Here is a 22,577-nt window from a genome sequence, read left to right as displayed (position 1 = left end):
AGCCGGATAATATGACAACGTGCATAGCAGTAATGCAATTACATCAGAAAAACAAGCATGACTTAGACTCATCACGCCAGAAACCCCCCAAAATTAACCGCCCATTACTGAAACAAGGCATTGGCGAAGATGACTGGGCCGCTTTCACAAGGCAGTGGGAAATGTTTCACGATGGAACGTCTTTAGCACCTAACCAGACAACAGCTCACCTGCTCGCATGTTGTGAACCAGAACTTGAAGCCGCCCTATTCAGAGAGGACCCCGCCATCGCAACAAAGACCGAGATGGACGTACTAGCAGCAATAAAACATCTGGCAGTACTGAGTGTGGCCTTAAGCGTACGGAGGACGACACTACTACAAACCACTCAGGCCCCAGGTGAACCTGTAAAGGAATACGTGGCAAGGTTGTGCGGGGTGGCCAATGTGTGTCACAGAGACTATTACATGCGACTACACAGAGGAGACTGTGAAGTTGATCTTGGTTAACGGCCTTGCAAATGAAGAAATCAAAAGAGATGTGTTGGGAACCCCAGAGGTTGATAACAAGACACTAAGCGAAATGGTAACACTCATCGACAGCAAGGAAACAGCTAGCCGGGTCATGTTAAGTGCAAACCCATCAATATCAGCCACCGGGTACAGGAAACAAGCGAAAATGACAACGAACACACCCCCCTCAACCACACCGAAAAAGGGCAACAAACAAGACACCTCATATCATAAGTTTTGTTGCCAGTGCGGACGCCTCACTCCAAAGTTCGGAAAAGTGAGAGGCAAAGTAAAGGAGTTCAAGTCATGCCTAGTATGCTGGAGGGAAAATGTTCAATGGAAACGGAAGCCGCGGCAATCTTCAGCAAAAGAAAAGAGGCTACCTGGGCATAAGCCCATGAAAGACAGGTTTACCCTTGCACTCTGTGCAAATGCCAGTGGGGATTGCAGGGTGAAACCCCTGCTGGTGTATCACTCCGATACCCCTTGAGCCTTCACGACCCTCAAAGTCACTAAAGAACATCTAAACGTGTTGTGGAGGGCTAATGGAAAAGCCTGGGTAACAAGACAATTGTTTATCGAGTGGATAAATATTAGTTTTGGCCCAACTGTGAAAAAGTATTTGGAAGAGAAGCACCTCCCTATGAGATGCCTGCTGGTACTGGACAATGCCCCTGCTCACCATCCTACCCTCCATGAAGATATTGCACCACAATATTCCTTCAAGATTCTCTATCTTCCACCAAACACCAACCCTCTCCTCCAGGCCATGGACCAGCAAGTGATTTTCAACTTAAGAAACTCTACACGAAATATCTCTTCAAGAGATGTTTCAAAATCACTGAGAGCACAAACCTCAACCTTTGTCAATTTTGGAAGAAGCATTTTGATATTGTCATATGCCTCAAAATAATCGATCAAGCTTGGCAGGAGGTTTCAAGGAGCACCTTGAACTCTGCTTGGAAGAAGCTGTGGCCTGATGCTGTCTCCGCACGAGATTTTGAGGGCTTCCACACAGACCAAACTGAAGACGATTCCGAAAATGTTAAAAATGTTGACGATCCTGAACCTGATGCTCAATCTGAAGTTGCCGAGATCGTTACACTCAGGAAGTCCATGGGTCTGGAAGTTGTTAAGGCCGACATTGATGAGCTTATCCAGGAGCACCAAGAGGAACTTAGGACGGATGACCTGAATGAGTTGGAGGCCATGCGAGTGAATGTCGTTCAGGAATAGTACGGCAAGGGGGAGGGGGATGATCCACTGAGAACGGCAGGAATTAAAGAGGGTCTATATGGCTACTTTAAAATGGTGGCTCTCATAGAAGACACCCAGAAAAAATTCTCACAGGTCATGCGCTTAAGTACTATAATGAAGTTTGCCGGAGTTATTTCAGGAAAATTTTAGGAAGCAGGCAGAAACAAGCTTTTTTTGGACGATTATTTAAGTAAGAGGCCTTTGGTAGAAGCAGACCAAGCGCCAGCTTAAAAACGAAAGAAAAGTGGCAGAGATGAAGAAAATACATATTAAATTTAGAAAATGTAAAGTAAAAAGAAAAAAAAAATAGAAAGAAAAAAAATAGAAGGAAAAAAAAAATACATTTTAAGTTTATCATAAAGTTAAGTGCTAATATTTCCTGCCATTTGTAAATGTGTTTCCTAAAATTAAGTGTTAATGTTTTCTGTCATTTATAAATCTGTTTGGTAATGTTAAGAGTTTAAGTTTTCTGCCACTTGTACGTAAACGTTTTCCACCGTTTTCATTCTCCTCTACCGCCCCGCACTTCGCTCTCGGACATCGCCTCACTCCAAAGGTAAGGTTCCACATTTTTGTTACTTTATTTTTACTGTTTGCTCTTATTAAACACTTCTTTTTCAGAATATTAATATTAATTTATTATTAAATGATTAAAATACAGTACTTTTCATATATTTAGTACTGTTTAGTGGCAAATACCATTTTTATAATCATTTAATGTGGTGTTTTTCTAGGGTCTGGAACGAATTAGGCTATTCACATGTAAAAGGCGACTCGCTACACGAAAAAATCACTTTAGGAAAGCCCTTACAGAACCAATTAATTTCGTGATGTGAGGCATCACCGTATATAGTTACTGTAACTATACGATAATAAATGTTGTAAAGTTCCATTTTGTATAGTTTTTGTGCTTATAGTAAATCAAGTAAAAAAAAAAAAAAAAAAAAGGGCTTCAGCTTAAGACAAAATCATTTGGTGAGGGGATGGGGTTCAAAAGGTTTAAAATACTGTATGTAGGAGTCTATTTTGAAATAAATAAATAAATAAATACACACACACACATATATATATATATATATATATATATATATATATATATATATATAAATATATATATATATATATATATATATATATATATATATATATATATATATATATATATATATATATATACATACATACATACATATATAATATAAATGGAATACATGATTTAGCACCAAATGTAACAGTTGAAATGAAAGCATCAAAAGGCATGAAAATAAGCAAAGCAGTAAGGGAAGATGGCCTAACAATTGATTTAATAATAAATGGAGGAGATTTCGTAATATCAAAACTCATTAAATTTAAACAAAATGCTTGCAAGAATATTCAATACCTACAGTTTAGAAAAACTTCATCATTACAATCATTTACAAAAATGGAGAAACAAGACATGAAAACTTTCCACCCATTAAGTTTACTCTCAGTAACATAAAAAAATATTTACAAAGATCATATTAGGACAAACAGGAGGACTGCTAGACTTCAATTAACCAAGAAAGCATTAGGTTTTTGAAGCAGGTATTAAACAACATAATATCCATGTAATTAATCATCGAACAGAAAAATAAACCGACTATGACAAACTGCTAAATATGATATTTAGACTAAGAGAAAACTTTTGATTCTGTCAAAACTTCAGCATTAATGAAAGCCTTTCAAAGACAAGGAATAGATGAATCCTATGTTAGAACATTTGAAGATATGAATGCTATGTTAGAACACTTGAAGATATGAATCCTATGTTAGAACACTTGAAGATATGTAAACGGGTAGTACAGCAATCTTAAAACTACATAAAGATAGGGAGAAAATTCTGATTGAGAAAGGAGTTAGACAGGGAGACCCCATCTCTTCTAAATTACTCACAGAATGCCAAGCTGTAGGTATTGAGCATTTTGCAATACTTTGTGTAACTTCAATGAGTTTTATTATGAAATCTCCTCCATTCATTATTAAATAAATTGTTAGGCCTTCTTCGCCTGATGCTTTGCTTATTTTCATGCCTGTTGATGCTTTCATTTTTACTACTGTTGCTTTTGGTACTGACTCAGGTGTTTAGATGGGAAAAATGTAGGAATTAACATTAATGGGGAACACCTTAACAAATTAAGATTTGCAGATGACATAGTTCTATTTAGTGAATCATTGGAAGAATTGTAAATGGTGATAAAAGTCTTGAATAGAGAAAGCAGAAATGTAGGACTGAAACTGAATATGAGTAATAAAACTTAGATAATATTCAATGAAAATGCAGAAAAAACAAATAAGGGTTATGGACAAATTTCTGAAGATTGTAAAAGAATATGCATACTTAGGACAGAGAGTAAGGGTCTCCTAAGGAAATGAGACCAAAATCCAAAGGTTAAACAAGGGATGTATGATACTACACATCAAAAAGATTTATATTACAGACCTACAATATGAGGAACATAATTCCTGAGATAGCAACCAGGTGTCTTGAAAGTCCAGCCTTACTAACTCACTCCACTGGCTCTGGACCTATGTGTCCCTTAGTTGCCTCTACAAGACTTTTCCACTCTTCCCTTTCCAGTGAGATATTATGCCAGTGGCCAGGTGCTTCAGGCCCCAGGTATTTCATACCTCTTAACATTATCTTCCCACTTCATACATAGGTTCCCCACCGGTCATTTTCCCTTCTGTCTTCCAAGCATCACTTCCCTGGCAATCCTGTTCTTTCTGGCTGCAGGTCCAGCCCACTGCTGCCTTTGTGCACTTATGATGTTGGTTATTAAGGGTAGTTCTAATAATTATCTCGATTCAGGGTTGTCCTTTTGTTGTCAAAGCTCCTCATCGTTGTCATATTCTAGTTCCCATATTATTTCTAATACTGTACTCAATTTTCAAATACTAAGTCTTTTCTCCAATTTTTTAGTTAACCTCCATGTTTCACAGCCATAAGTTATTTAGTTTTACTAGTCCTGCCATTTAACTCTTACTATACTTCTGAGATTGTTTCATTGTCATACCATGACTCATGTCCATAGAGTAACACCGATCTCACTAAACTGATATATAGTCTGATTTTTATATGTGATTTTTATATGTAATTTCTGGAAATTTAATTTCCAAATTTTACTTAATCTAGCCATTGTCTGATTTGCCTTTTCAATCTTTCACTAAACTCTAATTCTAAAGACCCTGTATTTTAGATTATAGTTCCTAATTACTTAAAAGATTCTACCTCATTAATCCTGTCTCCTTCCAATGATATTTCATCTTCCATTGCATGCTCCATTCTCATCATCCGTCTTTCTTCTATTTATCTTCATCCCAACCTTGTGTGATATTTCATGCATTCTGATAAGCAAGCATTGCAAATCCTATGGTGTTCTGCTAACAAGGACAGCATCATCAGCATACTCTAGGTCTGCTAAATTCCTATCACCAATCCAGTCCAATCCTTCTCCACCATCTCCGACTGTTCTACTCATTACAAAATCCATGAAGTTAAACAATATAGGTGACAACACATTCCCTTGGAGTACTCTGCTGTTCACTGGAAATTCATTTGATAAGACTCCATTAACATTAACTTTGCAATTGCTATGCTCATGAACAGACAATACAATTTACATATTTAAGACGAATTACATAATAACGTAGACCTCACCACAAAATTGGTCGGTGCACACAATCAAAAGCTTTTTCATAGTCCACAAATGCCATCAAAAGGGTACTTTTATATTCTACGCATTGCTGTACATGCCTCATAATGGAAATTTGGTCAGCGCAACTTCTGCCCTTTCTAAATCCTAGCTTTTTATCAATCGCTCTCACCAGTCTCTTTAGAATAAGCATACTATATATTTTCATAGCCACTAACGTAAGTGTGATGACTCAATAATTATGGCAATCAGGTCTTCTTTTCATGCCATTTTCACCCAACTCCCATTCATCAGGTTTAGCCTCTTCATGCCACATTCTATAAAATAATCTTATAAGTAGTCTGGGAGTCACTTCATTTTCGGCTAGTATCATCTTGGCAGTTATTCCATCGTATCTAGGGGCTTTCCATCTCTTCAGTGTTTTGAGCATAGCTTCGACTTAAAACACACTGAATTCATTCCTGGGCACATCAAGGTCTTTATCAGCTTCAGGTATATCAATCAAATTACTCCTTTCGTATCTCCTATTCATGACCTCACTAAAGTGTTTAATCCAACATTGTCTTTCTTAATCTTCTGTTGTTATATATATATATATATATATATATATATATATATATATATATATATATATATATATATACACACATATATATATATATATATATATATATATTTATTTATATATATATATATATATATATATATATGTGTGTATGTGTAAATATATATAATATGTGTATACATATATATATATATATATATATATATGTGTATATATATATATATATATATATATATATATATATATATATGTATGTATATATATATATATATATGTATATATATATATATATATATATATATATATATATGCCACTACCCATGATAACTAGAAAATTATGTAAAGCAGAAAAAATGGAACATGCATCTTATTAGAATTATTACAACTTCTACATTGGTTAATTAATTCTAGTGGAAGTACAATAAAAGTAATAGCAACTGTAAAAAGCCAATATTCTACTCTAATAACTTATGTTAGCACCAACAACCTTATTATTAACCTTTACTACTGAAAAAGTTGTCAACATAATTTATACCTTTTATCCAATAGCCTTCAAAATAAGACTAGCTAATGTCTATCTAAAAAACTACTAAAATGTTGCACAGCATGACTGGTGAAGATAAATGTTATTGATATTATTGTGAAAGGAAATCGTTATGGGAAAACTCATGGGGAAGGAAACAGACTTGAAGTCTTATGAAAGCAGCCCTTTTAACACACCTTATTCGTGACCTGATAAACTGCATCACTCAGCGTCTGGAACGTCTGGAAGTTAGGAATGGGTACAAGTCAAAATTCTGGAGGCCAGGTCATGGTCATTTCATGTGAAGTGGTCATTACAATAAGCCAATTTAAATAAAAAAAAAAAAACTGTAAGAAGCATGTATGAAATATACTGAAAGATGAGAAAAAAATAGGTAAATTTCAAAATTCCCAAAATTACTAATTTGAATGTTTAATTCAGCTATGAAATCAAGTTTGCAACACAGTATTATTAAAATACCCATTTGACAGGGTTATGTCTGAAACTGAACACTATATATCTTTAAAATAATTTAAATAAAAGTGTACCAGAAAATGATCATATACTACTACTATAAAACACAAGAAAGAACATCATGTAACAGGACATTTTTTATAAAATAAATTATTAAACTGACAATGTTTTTATGGCGTGTTTATGTATAAGTACTAATGTATTTACAAAAAATATAAAATTAGTACTATACCCTTGGATATTTGGTGTTTTTGGAAAAAACATGACAGCTTTTTATGGACAGTAAACTAAATAGTACTTCTTACCAAGAATAAATGGAATCTATTAATATTAGAGGCAGTGTAAAACTTACGCTTGCAATCTTTAAATAAAATTTACTGAATAAAACTTTGAAATAAAGAGAAATAGTATTTCAGGAAAATTCATTATCATAGTACAACTTTGTGGTGCAAAGCTCATTTTCAACAAATTGGTTACAAAATATATAAGAGATTAATCCAAACAATAGAAAACAAATTGCCTTTAAATTGATATATATCATTAAAGTGGCCGTATATTTGTAAAAAATACAATATAAATACTTAAACTTTTCCTTACATATCATGAAAATTAAGTATCACAGTTCACCGTTACTGGAGGAAAAAAGTTGAATTTACCATGAAAATATACCCCTCATAGTACAAACTTCTCATTTGATTGAAAACAATCTATTTAGTTTTCACAGGTCATCAAAATCTCAACACAACTGAAATGCATGAAGCCAATATTTTCTTAAGCACTATGTTTATTTTGTATTTGGAGCTAGTCTGTCGAAATCTGATCTAAAAAATGTTCTCATTCCTGTTGTCCTAAATTATGAACTACAGTAATTCTAACTTCATAAAAACTTGGTTATTCTTTTTTCTTTCTATCGATAGCACAGACGTTTCACAGTAAACTTACCCTGGTTACTTTAATATTGAAATTAAAAGTTTCTTCAAAAAATCAAAAACATTACAATTTAGCAGATTGAATACATAAAAACTATGACAAATGAGATAAAAAGAATATTCAGAATTAAAACTCTTCTGTGGTGCTGTGGAGACATAAACTATATTGACATCAATTTCTGTGAAATGTGTATATTGTACATATATGCCAAATTATACAGAAAAATATCTTCAATTAAGACTATTCTGTATGACATGAATAAAAAAAAAACTAAAATGTCAAGCAAAATATATTGCTTACAATTTGAGTCAATTTTGGAAGTGCACTTCCAGAACAATACCTAGATTAAAATTGATTTAATTAAAAAAACAAAGAAAGAGATAGCCAAAAGAAAAGGCAAACAGCTAGCCATGAACATAGCAAACAGAATCTTCAAGAATACTATGGAAAATGAAACATTCTAAAGAAATTATCATCATTATTGTTTAGCATTGTTTTTATTTGTCAACCAGAACACTGAGTCAGGATATCCAACTCCCATAAGGGTGACCCAAAGGGTTTGCTTTACAAGTAAAAACAGAATTTTAACACTAAAACCTTATTATTCCCATTCTAATTTTCAAATTATAAGCTGTTATCTAAGGAGGCATTAGCTTACCACATTAAATACAAAATTTTAAAATTTATCTCTACACCATCCCATCTCCATTCTAATATGATAGAACTTTATGCATACATCAATCAACTTAAGTGTTGAGTAGCACATGATACAGAAAAAGACCATCAAGCAACAGGTACTCATCTGTATCTGTGACAATCAAGCTTAAATATAAATAACAAAGAAAAGTGAAGAGGAAAAGGGGAAATCATTTACAATTCAAAGGTTAAGTATGGAAATAAATATTTTAGTACTAGAATCCTAATTCCACAAATCTTACTTTGAGCCATAAGTCAATTAGTGGTGGTAAAACAACATTATACAGTAATACCATGTACTAAAAAAAAAGAAAAAAAAAAAAAGTAAAACACAGGTATCTATAAACTAAAATCTACGAGTCCGCACTTACCTTGGAATAATAAAATGCTATTGATTCATGGGTACCAACTTTGCAATCTCAGAATAAAGAATGATAAAATGTTTCCTCTCACTATCATATACCTACCTCAGTGGGACCATTATTCTTCTACCTACCTACCCTGCACTAACAAGACAGCAGACAAAAATGCTTGCCGAGTAACTACAAACAAAGCTCATGATTCGAATTAGTTAAATCTTAACATCTACCCATACATATCACCTTAACCAAAGTGGGAAGGAAGATGGGAACTATTACTATTGAAAGGTAAATATGGAAATAATAGAATTTTATTTTAAACCCATGTTTATTTCCATGAATCTTGGCTTTGAATGGTAAAAGGATGAATTACGAGCTTCCCAGGCGGTAGGAAGATGAATAAAAATTATAGTCCTCAATAGCATTACTCTTACAACTATAGAATAAACAGAAGAAAGGCTAATAATTTAAGTTTTCACCTTCAACTCGACTCTTCCATTTAATTTAAACCAATACCACAATCTCTCTGATTTACTTCTCACCCTCTTTTACTTACTTGGATATTATTAACCATGTAATTCTAAACTATGGAAGCGAAAAGGAATTAAGTTCATCTAATCATAAAGAAATTTTATATCAATTTTTAACATGACAAAAAATATAAATTTTCACCAAATATTTGGATACGTTACAAAGGAATATTATACCTTGATTTAATAAACTTGTTAGAATCAGTTACTTCAAACATCACTGCAAAGCAGATTCACCTAAATTGGCATGATTGTTAACTACAAACACCTTTAATAAGGACAATGCAGTCGACATAGCTAAATTGGTACTGTACCTTTCATATTAGCATTTTCATTAAATATACCTTTACTATTTTAGGTAGCAATAAAAACCTATCTTTGAACTCCCTGAAAGCTATATCAGCGTAAGATCCAAGCACAGGAACTTCCTTTGAGTTGTGGCAGCAGATCACATATCTTCCTGCTACAAGGAGAGAAATGCTTGCCAAAAAAAAATTGACTAAGTAGGTTCCTTAAATTAATATATTTCAGCTCAGAGTAGAGATAAGGGGAATGTTAATAAAATGAATTATGTCCATAGTTCTCCTCTCTCAAACCTTGATTTAATACAGACATACTTTATACTAAAAAAAAAAAAAAAAAAAAAAAAAAAAAAAAAAAAAAAAAAAAAAAAAAAAAAAAAAAAATTACTGTTTTCATTCCTTGTAGTAGACCCACCCCTCTAGCAAAGTATTTAGACAATCTGATGGATGATGGCAATTACCTTGCCATAGGTTCACCATTATTCCTATGACTTTTCATTATTAAAGTTAAAACTGATAAGGGATGAAGCATGAGAGAAGGAATCGTAATTTTTTCTCTCATTACACACAACTCAAGGCTTTGGGAGTAGACATTCCCAGACGTGATTGAAATTATACAACCTTCCTTTTATATGGATAGGATTCTGTCAGTAATTCTGTCTGATAACACTTCAAGATCTTTGTTGATGAGCAGACTTTCTTGCGAATTGCATGCAATGTGATGGAACTTACAGATTCCTGTTTTACTATTCTTGTTTCAACTACATACAGGATAAGATGTTATTGAAGAAAAAATAAATTACAGACCTCAAGGCATCAATAAAGACCTTAAGACATCAATTTAGTAGTATTTAATACCTACTTCACAACTACAAACATCTTATCAGAATCCAGAAAGGGGCCTAAGTAAGGGGATTCTAGAACATTCCTTAAATGATTAACCCCTAACAGCATTTCTTTAGTAAACCAACTTGCAAACCGAGAAAGTAAAGTTTTTCATTTATGAGATGTAATGACCTTGTCAAGACTAGAAATAATACTGCAAACAGCATTTCTTTAGTAAACCAACTTGCAAACTGTGAATGTAAAGATTTTGATTTATAAGGTGTAATGATCATGTCAAGACTAGAAATAAAACTGAAAACCAAGACAATATTATGCAACATATGGGTCCTAAACTAGCTGCTACATCTCTGCGTTATAGAAGGCTTAAGGCCTACAAAGGAACTGGAACTACTAACCTATTTCTGAATGAGACAAAATATTGATTCTATCCACTACAAAGTTGATAACAGAAATATAATCAGGCCTGGAAGAAACTCCTTTGGCAAATTTGGAATAAAAAACTACCAAACTTATCTTATTCCACTTCATGAACTACTTCTCAACAATAAAGTTACGTAAGATACGAAAAGGAGGCTTAAAAAGGGCTGGCCGGCAAGCCAATTCATGGGGGAATAGAGAGAACAATGAAAAATCCTGAAAAAAAATCAAGGAGCTTCTTCGTAAGGCGATGGAGAATGCATATACGAAATATACAGTATTGTCAAAATTCCTCTTACTTTCATAGCTATAGGGTAATCAGTGTCTCATAAAGCTGAAAACGTTGATACGTACAAGAAAATACAGTATTTTTTCTGTTATGGTAAATTTTTATAATTAATACATTTCAATATCAAATAAATTGTGAGCAATGGCATCTGTAGACATTCCTCGAGTCACATATAGAGTGCTTAATCATTTCCGTCTCCTGAGCGAGGTGAAACCTTTGGGGGAGAGAGAGTACATGCTATAGTTTTTCTACGACATTCCCTTTGTTTTACTTTTTTTTCTTTGTTTTGGAAAGAATTTCATCATGCCAAAGAGAAGACGACAATCGAAACTCTCGCAAACATACAAAAGAAGAAAATTCGCTCCAATGTTGGTGATATTAGTGGAGTTAGTGAGGAAAAGAGAGAGATAAGGAAAAGACATGGGGGGCCAAGGAGCCTAAAGAAGCAAGCTATTGTGCAAAGGGATCTTCATATACGATTAGATTATGATAAACTTTATATTATTTGTTTATTCATACCCAAAATAAACAAAATTTACAATAATCAATATCACCTTATTAAGTGGTATGAATGTCAAAAATCTGTCCTTTAAAAACTATATTGGCCAGCCAGCTCCCTTAAGGCCAACGCAGGAACCAGAGCTGCTAGCCTATTTCTGAATGAGACAATATATCCATTCTATCCACCAGAAAGTTGACAACAGGAATATAGCCAGTCTTGGAAGAGGCTACTTAGGCAGATTTGGAATAAGAAGCTTACTTAACTTATTAAAGTATTTCTCAGCAGTAAACTTGAAAAGGTTGCTTTCATATTTCTTTTTCTTCATCTTCCTATATTGTAGGTAGAACTAAGGTAAAATTAGCTGATTTCCTAGTTTGTTTACAACTAGAGTGAGTGTGGGAGATGCTGCATATGTGTGAAAAAGACTCTTTTCATTAACATATGTACTTTTCCTTTAAAAGGGGTGGAGATTTACCTTCCCTAGTGCCTACATTTACTCCACTTGAATTAACCTGCGGGTGCACTTGCAAGCGGACAAAACCCACCAAAAAATTAAACATGATGCAAAGGATCAAGTTCAGTTTATACTTTGTTTCAATCCAACAAGATTAAAGGGAACCATATGATAGAGTATACCATACTCTCCTCCTATGATATACTTTAGGAGTGCTTACTTTAACGAGTGGATTGATATTAAGATCTAGAATAGAAACTGTCTTCTGCCTCACAGCATTGCAGCATGCAAGAGTTTAGCAGCAGAAGGATTTAAATTAATTAAAGAATTTGAGATTCTGGGGAGGTTGAGAGGTTTTCAAATCTGTAACACAGAGCAAACTTTTGGAACACTTACTGTAAGAAACACTATCAAACCCTTTACTATGATTACGTCGTTATACATCAAAACCACGTCTGGTGATACAGATGCTGACATGCAGATAAATCATTATTTCTATTTTTGACAATCTAATAAGTATTAACAGTATTATTACAATTTAAATTACAAATAAAAACCATAAGGAGGTTAAAATTACTTGTATATCCTACAAAAGAGTATAGCACATGGTCTTATAACGTCGTCATCGGCGCCCGCTCGTGTCCGAGTATTGGGTTCTGTCGTTAGCCATCAGCCTCCTATCTTTGGGGTGGGTGCTTATGTCTGATGTGGCTGTTAAGTCCTAGTCTGTGGTGGAAGAGTCGCGGACATTGTTCACAGGGGAGGGTAGGTGGTGGGCGGGGCTGTTCTAATCGCTCTCTCCTTCTTCTCCTCCTAGCCTCCTCATTTTGTCTCCTCTTCTCCTCGATGTCCACGGTGCCATGGTGTACTGTACTCCTCCAGGTTTTCCTGTCCCTGGCTGTTTCTTCCCATGAGGAAGGATCGATGTCAGTTAGAGCCAGGGTGCACTTTAGTTGATCTTTATAGCGCATTTTCGGGGCTCCTCGTGGTCTGGTGCCCTGGGTCAGTTCTCTGTAGAATATCTTCTTTGGGAGCCTAGATGGATCCATCCTATGCACGTGTCCTGTCCAGCGGAGGCGGTGGTGGATGATGGTGGCCTCCACGCTGGTCAGCGAGGCATGTTCTAAGACTTCAATGTTGGTGGTGTGGCTCTCCCAGGGGATTTTCAAGATCTGCCTCAGTTTCATTTGTTGGAAGCATTCTAGGTTTTTAATATCACTTCTATATAGCGTCCATGTTTCACATGCATACAGGAGCGTGGAGAGGACTACTGCCCTGAACACCATTATTTTGGTGGTCATTGTCAGTGCGTGGTTGTTAAATACGCGGCAGTGAGTCGGCCAAAGGCGGAGTGGGCTGCCCTGATCCTATTCTCCATGTCCTTTTTGCTTGTGGGAGCTGATGTTAGGAACCCCCTAGGTAGGAGAACTGGTCCACCTATTCTAACGGTTGGTCATTCACTGTGGTATTGAGGTTTGGGAGCATCAGTCCTGGTGGATGTTGGACGAGGGTCTTGGTTTTGTTTATGTTGACTTGCATCCCAAAACGTTCGTAGGCAGAGTTGTATGCATCAGCTAACGACTGCAGGTCCTCTGCCGTCTGACCTGGGGTGGCACTGTCGTCAGCATACTGCAGTTCTCGCACTGCGCATAAGGTGGTCTTGGTTCTGGCGCGGAGTCTAGCGAGGTTGGAAACGCCTCCATCCATGCAGAAACGTAGGTCGACTGAGGGTGTGTCTGGGGGAATCTCGTTGAGCATTGCTGTGGTGTATAGCGAGAAACACATTGGGGCCATAACACACAGTTCACAATCAGGAAATTTCACTAAAAAATCTCCTCTCCCTAATACGAGCCCCTCCTTCTTTCGTCAGTCAACCAACAAAGTCTTTGGGATTCTAGCCTTTATTTCTGATTGTGTAAGAACTAATTTAGTCTGTTTTATGTTACCATATTAAAATCACACCACACACTCAAGCCAATGGTGGCATTCCCTACCCGCATTACTCAAACCCACCCGACACCCCCAGCTTAAGAGACGTAGGATCCTCAAATCTTACCCCAAAACAACCAAAATAATTGCGGTTCTAGTCGTTATTACAATTTTGTAAGGTCTATTTTAGCATTCTTCAATCCACCGATTCTGACTCCCACAAGTCCCCTCCATAATGTTTACAAAACATTTTACCAGTAACTGAATTGTTGACAGACAAGATTTTTTCCTTATTCATTTTTCCACAACTAAATTCTTTTTTTTATTTTTAAACCATAGTACTTTACCCTTATTTAAGAGAAAATTATATAAAACCAATTTAAAAAAAAAATATTCTATAACAACTTCACAATGAATGGATAAAATATTTTGGTTGTTTAGAGTGAATTACAATGAATACTACAGTAAAGCAAACTTTTGAAAAATTTATTCAGTAATCAACAATAAAACAAACATGGAAATTTAGGTTATGATACATTAAGTGAGCAAATATATATAATAGTGACAAAACTCATATATAGCTTGAGTAGCGGATCCGCGGCCTCGTAGTGAAGGGGTTAAACAAGACTCAACTTGAGGAGTTAGATTAGACGTGCAACAAGGCAGACAGGACCAGAGCTACCATTTTAAGGGGGCCGGCCAGCTAATGCCGTTTTTTAATGACAGGACCATGACATTCATACCACATAAGGTGACTTAGAACATTTCCAAACTGCATAGGATTTCTGCCTCTGACCTTCGTTCCTGCGACGCCAGGGCGATTTATCCTGAAAATGAGTGTTTTTCAAATTCTATCTTCTCCCTTGATAATCAATATTAAGACCTGGGATTACTATCCTATATAGACCTGATGTAGATCTCCAATAAAATGAGGATTTTTTTTTCCAAGTCATTTTTTTGCTAGATATGAATTTTTTCATTATGGTAAAAAAACAAACCGTAAAAATCAGGGGAAAAAATTAAGAAAAATGTTATTTTGATTATAAAATAAATTTTTGAATATACTTACCCGGTGATTATATAGCTGCAACTCTGTTGCTCGACAGACAACTCTACGGAAAAACTCGCCAGCGATCGCTACACAGGTTGCGGGTGTGCCCAACAGCGCCATCTGTCGACCAGATACCCAGCTCTCAATGTAAACAAAGACTCAATTTTCTCCTCGTCCCACTGCGTCTCTATTGGGGAGGAAGGGAGGGTCATTTAATTTATAATCACCGGGTAAGTATATTCAAAAATTTATTTTATAATCAAAATAACATTTTTCAATATTTAACTTAGCCGGTGATTATATAGCTGATTCACACCCAGGATGGTGGGTAGAGACCAGTAATATATGTTTACACTTTTATGAGCTAAGAGTTTTTTATTTCATTTTAGAAGTTATCAAAATAACAAAAACAAAATAAATAGGTACCTGGTAAGGAAGTCGACTTGAACAATTACTCTGCCTTTTAAGTACGTCTTCCTTACGGAGCCTCGCGATCCTCTTAGGATGCTGATCGACCCCTAGGATCTGAAGTATCAAGGGTTGCAACCCATACAACAGGACCTCATCAAACCCCTAATCTAGGCGCTCTCAAGAAATGACTTTGACCACCCGCCAAATCAACCAGGATGCGAAAGGCTTCTTAGCCTTCCGGACAACCCATAAAAAAACAACATTTCGAGAGACAGATTAAAAGGATAAGGAATTAGGGAATTGTAGTGGTTGAGCCCTCACCCACTACTGCACTCGCTGCTACGAATGGTCCCAGTGTGTAGCAGTTCTTGTAAAGAGACTGGACATCTTTCAAGTAAAATGACGCGAACACTGACTTGCTTCTCCAATAGGTTGCGTCCATTATACTTTGTTACAGCTCTAACTTCGTGCGTCTTCACCTTAAGCAAAGTTCGGTCTTCCTCACTCAGATGTGAATGAGCTTCTCGTATTAACAATCTGATAAAGTCTGACCAAGCATTCTTTGATATAGGCAAGGATGGTTTCTTAACTGAACACCATAAAGCTTCAGATTGGCCTTGTAAAGGTTTAGTGCGCTTTAAATAGAACTCAAGAGCTCTAACAGGGCATAAGACTCTTTCTAGTTCATTGCCTACGATCTCCGATAAGCTGGGGATATCGAAAGATTTAGGCCAAGGCCGAGAAGGCAGCTCATTTTTGGCTAGAAAACCAAGTTGAAGCGAACAAGTGGCTTTTTCTGACGAAAATCCGATGTTCTTGCTGAAGGCATGAATCTCACGGACTCTTTTAGCCGAGGCTAAGCATACCAGGAAAAGAGTCTTAAGAGTGAGATCTTTCAGGGAGGCTGATTGTAACGGCTCCAACCTGTCTGACATGAAGAATCTTAGTACCACGTCTAAATTCCATCCAGGGGTAGCCAAACGACGCTCCTTGGTGGTCTCAAAAGACTTAAGGAGGTCTTACAGATCTTTATGTTTGGAAAGATCTAAGCCTCTATGCAGGAAGACCGATGCCAACATGCTTCTGTAGCCCTTGATAGTGGGAGCTGAAAGGGATCGTCCTTTTCTCAGGTATAAGAGAAAAACAGCTATTTGAGCTACAGAGGTACTGGTCGAGGATAGAGAAACTGACTTGCACCAGTCTCGGAAGACTTCCCACTTCGATTGGTAGACTCTAATGGAAGAAGCTCTCCTTGCTCTAGCAATCGCACTGGCTGCTTCCTTCGAAAAGCCTCTAGCTCTCGAGAGTCTTTCGATAGTCTGAAGGCAGTCAGACGAAGAGCGTGGAGGCTTTGGAGTACCTTCTTTACGTGTGGCTGACGTAGAAGGTCTACCCTTAGAGGAAGACTACTGGGAACGTCTACTAACCATCGAAGTATCTCGGTGAACCATTCTCTCGCGGGCCAGAGGGAAGCAACTAACGTCAACCTTGTCCCTTCGTGAGAGGCGAACTTCTGCAGTACCTTGTTGACAATCTTGAACGGTGGGAATGCGTAGAGATCCAGATGTGACCAATCTAGGAGGAAAGCATCTATATGTATTGCTGCTGGGTCCGGGACTGGAGAGCAATAGATTGGAAGCCTCTTGGTCAGCGAGGTTGCAAAGAGATCTATGGATGGTTTTACCCCAAGTGGCCCAAAGTCTCTTGCACACATCCTTGTGGAGGGTCCATTCGGTTGGAATTACTTGCCCTTTCCGACTGAGACAATCTGCTATGACGTTCAAGTCGCCTTGGATGAACCTCGTTACTAGGGAGATGTCTTGACCTTTTGACCAGATGAGCAGGTCCCTTGCGATCTCGTACAACGTCAGTGAGTGGGTACCTCCTTGTTTGGAGATGTACGCCAAGGCCGTGGTGATGTCCGAGTTAACTTCCACCACTTTGCCTCGAAGGAGAGACTTGAAGCTTTTCAAGGCCAAATGTACTGCCAACAGCTCCTTGCAGTTGATATGCATGCTCCTCTGACTCGAGTTCCACAGTCCTGAGCATTCCCGACCGTCTAGTGTCGCGCCCCAGCCCACGTCCGATGCGTCCGAGAAGAGAACGTGGTTGGGAGTCTGAACAGCCAGGGGAAGACCCTCTCTTAGGTTGATATTGTCCTTCCACCAAGTCAGACAAGACTTTATCTTTTCGGAAACCGGGATCGAGACCGCTTCTAGCGTCTTGTCCTTTTTCCAGTGAAAAGCTAGATGGTATTGAAGAGGACGGAGGTGTAGTCTTCCTAGTGACACAAATTGTTCCACGGATGACAGCGTCCCTACCAGACTCATCCACAGCCTGACTGAGCAGCGTTCCTTCTTCAGCATCTTCTGGATGGATAGCAGGGCTTGATCTATTCTGGGGGCTGATCGTCTTGTTGTTCAGCAACGTCCTCATCAGAGGGTTCCTCATCCGAAAACTGATGAGGAAACGGCAACGGAGTGGGCAACGTCTGGCTCGCTGAGTCCGGTCACACTGGTGCATGCGTGACGGAGCCGGACGCAACATCATGGAACTGCTGCACAGTCTGTGAACTGTCAACAACCATGGGTGCGCGAGGAAGCACAGCGTCAACCCGAGACTGTCTAGACCGTCTGGGTTGTGCAGTCAACACCCTATCGGGTTGCTGAGGTTGACGCACTGCGTCAAAACAAGTCACCTCTGCTGGTTGTTGAACGTCCTGAACGTCAACAACCACCTCTGAGCGTCGCTTAACGTCAACGTGCGGCTGGCAACCCACACTGGGTCGCATCGGTGGAGGAACCACCTCAACTGGCAGACGCGAGTAGGTTACCTCAGCGTCAACAGGGCGCACAACCGACCGGTTGGAAGGTTGTTGGCCAGAAGGTTCGGTAGCAACCTTCTCCGCATTAAAGTCCTCTATCAAGGACGCAAGCTTGGACTGCATGTCTTGCAGCAAAGCCCATTTAGGGTCTACGGGAGCAGGTGCGGCAACAGACGGGGTTAGCGACTGAGGCGGTACCGCTTACCATCCCTGAAAGCCTTGTTATGCATGACATAATTGTACAGCAAAACTTCAAAGGCTCGAAAACAGCTGTGAAGTTGACCTGTAAAAAACTTGGAGCGTCTCCTGGTCAGGCGCCAGGGAGAGTCTACGAGAATTGAGAAGTCTATCTGGGCAGAGGCATGAACTCCCAAGCCGAGAACTTCTCTCGTGTCATATCAGACTCTCGCTCTATAAACCAGTTTAAAAGAAGGGAAAGCAAAGGCTGTATCCCCCAAACTCCTCCTGGTGAAAAACCAGTCGCCTAGCCAACGTAAAGCTCTCTAGGAGAGCGAGAGAGCACTAGCTTAAAAACAACGGCTTCGAAGTAGCTAGGCCTAGTGTAAGCTCTGACGTTTAGGCGAACGAGGAGCAGCAGTTACAAAAAGATCCGGACAAAGATCCTTAAAAAAATCATCATGATTTAATTAAAGTCCATAGGGGGCTAAGCAGCTTTAGGCTCCTCTCCATCTGACAGAGTCCTCAAGGGAATATCAGTAGGAGGGGGAACAGCAACTTCCTCATCTACAGGAACCTTGTCCGATAAAAGCTGAGTCTCAAGCAAGGGAGAGACCTACCGTGGTGGCAATGCTTTACAAGCAGAGTCCACACTCACTGGTGCATGAGTAGCGGACCAGAACGCAACGTCATGTAACTGCTTGACAGTCTGTGAACTGTCAACAACTGAACTGTCAACCACAACAGGTGTGTGAGGACGCACAGCGTCCACTCGAGACTGCTTTGACTGCCTAGACAGAGCAGTCAAAACAACTCTAGAATGCGGAGGTTGACGCACAACGTCAAAACAAGTCAACTCCGATTGTTAGTGAACGTCTTGAACGTCAACAGGAGCATCAGCAAGTGGCCTAACGTCCAAATGCGGCTGAAAAACCACACGAGACCGCATCGAGTGTGGTTCTCAACAACCTGACTGACGTGACTAAGCTACGCCAACGTCAACAGTGAGCACAAAGGAACGTTAGTTTGGCTGAAAGCCAGGATATCGATGAGATAAACGGCTAGACTCAACGGACTAATCGGTAGAAGAATAGTCTTCCATAAGGGAGGCAAGCATATACTGCATGTCTTGCCATACAACCCATGAAGGATCAACGGAAATGGTTGTGGTAAGAGACGAGGGTAACGTCTGTGACCGCAACACTTTGCCAACAAAAAAAGACTCTCGGAGTCTGTGTTACGCTTTTGTTAGGCGGCGAGCAGTTATCCGATGACTGCATAGGGTCAGAACTGTCCTAATGGTTGTAACCAGGACGCTGGACCTGTCCTGAAAGGACTGACTTTCGCTTAAGGGCTTCGAAACCTTGTGACAGGTTTCTTATGCGAAAAGCCTTGGATGACGAGGAGAAACAACGTCTCTCTCGTCTTATGGTAGGGGAGATCTTGGTAAGATACACCCGATACCATAGAGGGAAAACGTCTGTTCGTTGATCAAGGCCTCTCGAACCCATAAGTCGTTTGACATTACTTCTCCCCTGGGCTTGGGAGCATGCAAGAGGTCCCGGACTAGGTGAACGACAGGCACGAACAGACGAACCCTCGGACGCAACTCTGTAACACTTTGCGCATATAACTTTATCACTTCGATTTTCTGTTTTGCACTTATTTCACTGAAATCGAATACTTTTACTGATTTCTACCTGAAACACGCAATTCTACCCTTCATTAAAAGGTAGTAATTGCGAAATCAGTCGTATAATGCAAGCTCATTAATACCAGCAAAAAACAGAAAACATATTTTAAGATAAAAAAATCAGTGGCTGGGAAAGAGACTAAACACTAGTTCATATAAACTACGTTTTCAATCTCTCACCGCACATAGCCTGGGGACGAGAATAAAAAACTAAAAACGTTTTATCCTTCCTCCCCGTACAGCGACTAGGGACGAGAGTAACTCGAGAACAACGTTACCCGCTTGAACGGAACGTTTTCTCTCCTCTCTCTCCCTCCGTCTCTATCTCTCTCTCTCTTTCTCTCTTGATTTCGCACCTAAGAGAAGAGCCCAATTATATTTCGTCAAAAAAACATGTTATTTGACTAAAGGAAAAAACTGAAAGGTTTTTCAAATAAAAAGTTCCTTTAAAATAGAATTTAAAACATTTAAGCTAAGAAAGAATGAACAAAACGTCAGAATCGATTTACTCTTACTGCAAAGTGAAACCGTGATACACTCTCTCTCTATCGTAACGATAGAGCGCATGTTGAACGTCCTGAACGTCAACAACTGCGTAGCATAAATAAACTAAACTTTAGTTCATCTTTAAAAACAGTACGAAGACTATCAAAGAAATTCTTTCATAAAATATTACATTTAAAAAGTTTTAAATCCTTAGCTCTTTAAAAGCTAATTACGATATAAAGGGCTCAACGTTGATTAACTTCGGTTTCCAAGTTAGGACCGCCTACTCTCAGGAAAGGTCGCATATAAACAAAACATTAAAATCTATTTTTATACGTTTATAATAAATGGAAAGTTAATCGAAGAGGCCTAATAAAGGCGGAGAGATATAAAATATATAGAGGAAAATCTATAACGTGATAAGATAATTACTAAAAGCCTAAACACACTTCCGTCTAAGGGAAGGGTCGGCCATTTAAAAGTGAAAGAAAGTCCATACTCTCTTTGTCACCATAATTAAATCTATCCAAAACGAGTTCAAGATTTAAGATGAAGATAAAACACCTGCATAGCGAAAGCTCAAAACTAGAATATAGTACTTCACCAAATAGATGTGAAAAACTCCAGTTTAGCAACAGCGAGTAAAGTACGTGTTGTCGACACCTCGACAGAGAGAAAATTGAGTCTTTGTTTACATTGAGAGCTGGGTATCTGGTCGACAGATGGCGCTGTTGGGCACACCCGCAACCTGTGTAGCGATCGCTGGCGAGTTTTTCCGTAGAGTTGTCTGTCGGGCAACAGAGTTGCAGCTATATAATCACCGGCTAAGTTAAATATTGAAAAAAATATGAAAACAAAAACTGGAAAAAAGGACATTTGATTATTTTGAAATGTCTTTCTAAGTTATATACCAAATTTCAATGCTATATCTTTAAAACTAAGGGAGAAGATAGAATTTGAAGGTCAAAGAGTACAGTTTTGAGATACGGGCGTTCAAAGTCTTTCTTTGTATTTTTACAAAGACAATAATAATAAATCCTGATTATTATAAATTTTGTCTTCTTTTTGGGATTTTAATAAACGAAAACAAAGTTATTTAATCATAAGTGAAGATCCTTTTGCTCAATATCTTGCTTCTTTTGGCTCCTATCAGGCAAGGTAGCCGCTCATCCATCCATAACACTCTCTGTGCGTCACTGCCGATATTACCCTCTTCTGAACTCTTAATGGAGCAAATTTTCTTCTTCCTTATGTTAGCAAGATGTTGAAATTGTCTTTTCCTCTTTGAAACGATAAAATTCTTGCCGAAAACGAGTGAATGTCAGAGGGCGTTCTAAGTTTTTCTTTGTATTTTTACAAAGACAATATTAATAAATCCTGATTATTATGAATTTTATGTTCCTTTTTGGATATTAATAAACAAAAACAAAGTCATTTATCATAATTTAATCATAAACAAAGATCCTATTGCTCCATATATTGCTTCTTTTGGCTCGTGTCAGGCAAGGTGGCCAACTCCTCCACACACACACACACACACACACACACACACACACACACTCTCTCTCTCTCTTTCTCTCTCTCTCTCTCCCTCTCTCTCTCTCTCTCTCTCTCTCTCTCTCTCTCTCTCTCTCTTCTGAACTCTTCAGAGCAAATTTTCTTCTACATTATGTTAGCAAGATGTTGAAATCGTCTTT

The 22,577-nt window shown here is 38.0% G+C and overlaps 1 protein-coding gene across 25 annotated transcripts in view; it reads right to left on the bottom strand.

The window, feature by feature from the left end:
• RhoGAPp190 (Rho GTPase-activating protein 190) overlaps positions 1-22,577 on the bottom strand; it is a 709,768-nt gene that overhangs the window by 179,165 nt on the left and 508,026 nt on the right. For 23 of the 25 annotated variants that reach the window (XM_068385117.1, XM_068385108.1, XM_068385124.1 and 20 more), the window contains one exon: positions 6,708-6,752. The exons of the other annotated variants lie outside the window; for them this stretch is intronic. In XM_068385117.1, the coding sequence (XP_068241218.1) occupies positions 6,708-6,752 (45 nt within the window). The remainder of the gene's footprint in view (positions 1-6,707; positions 6,753-22,577) is intronic. 25 annotated transcript variants of the gene reach the window in all.

This window comes from Palaemon carinicauda, chromosome 1, assembly GCF_036898095.1.
Source record: "Palaemon carinicauda isolate YSFRI2023 chromosome 1, ASM3689809v2, whole genome shotgun sequence".
In the NCBI taxonomy this organism is placed as follows: domain Eukaryota; kingdom Metazoa; phylum Arthropoda; class Malacostraca; order Decapoda; family Palaemonidae; genus Palaemon; species Palaemon carinicauda.
Note: the sequence above shows the minus strand (reverse complement) of the source record. Positions and strands in the feature narration are given on the sequence as shown.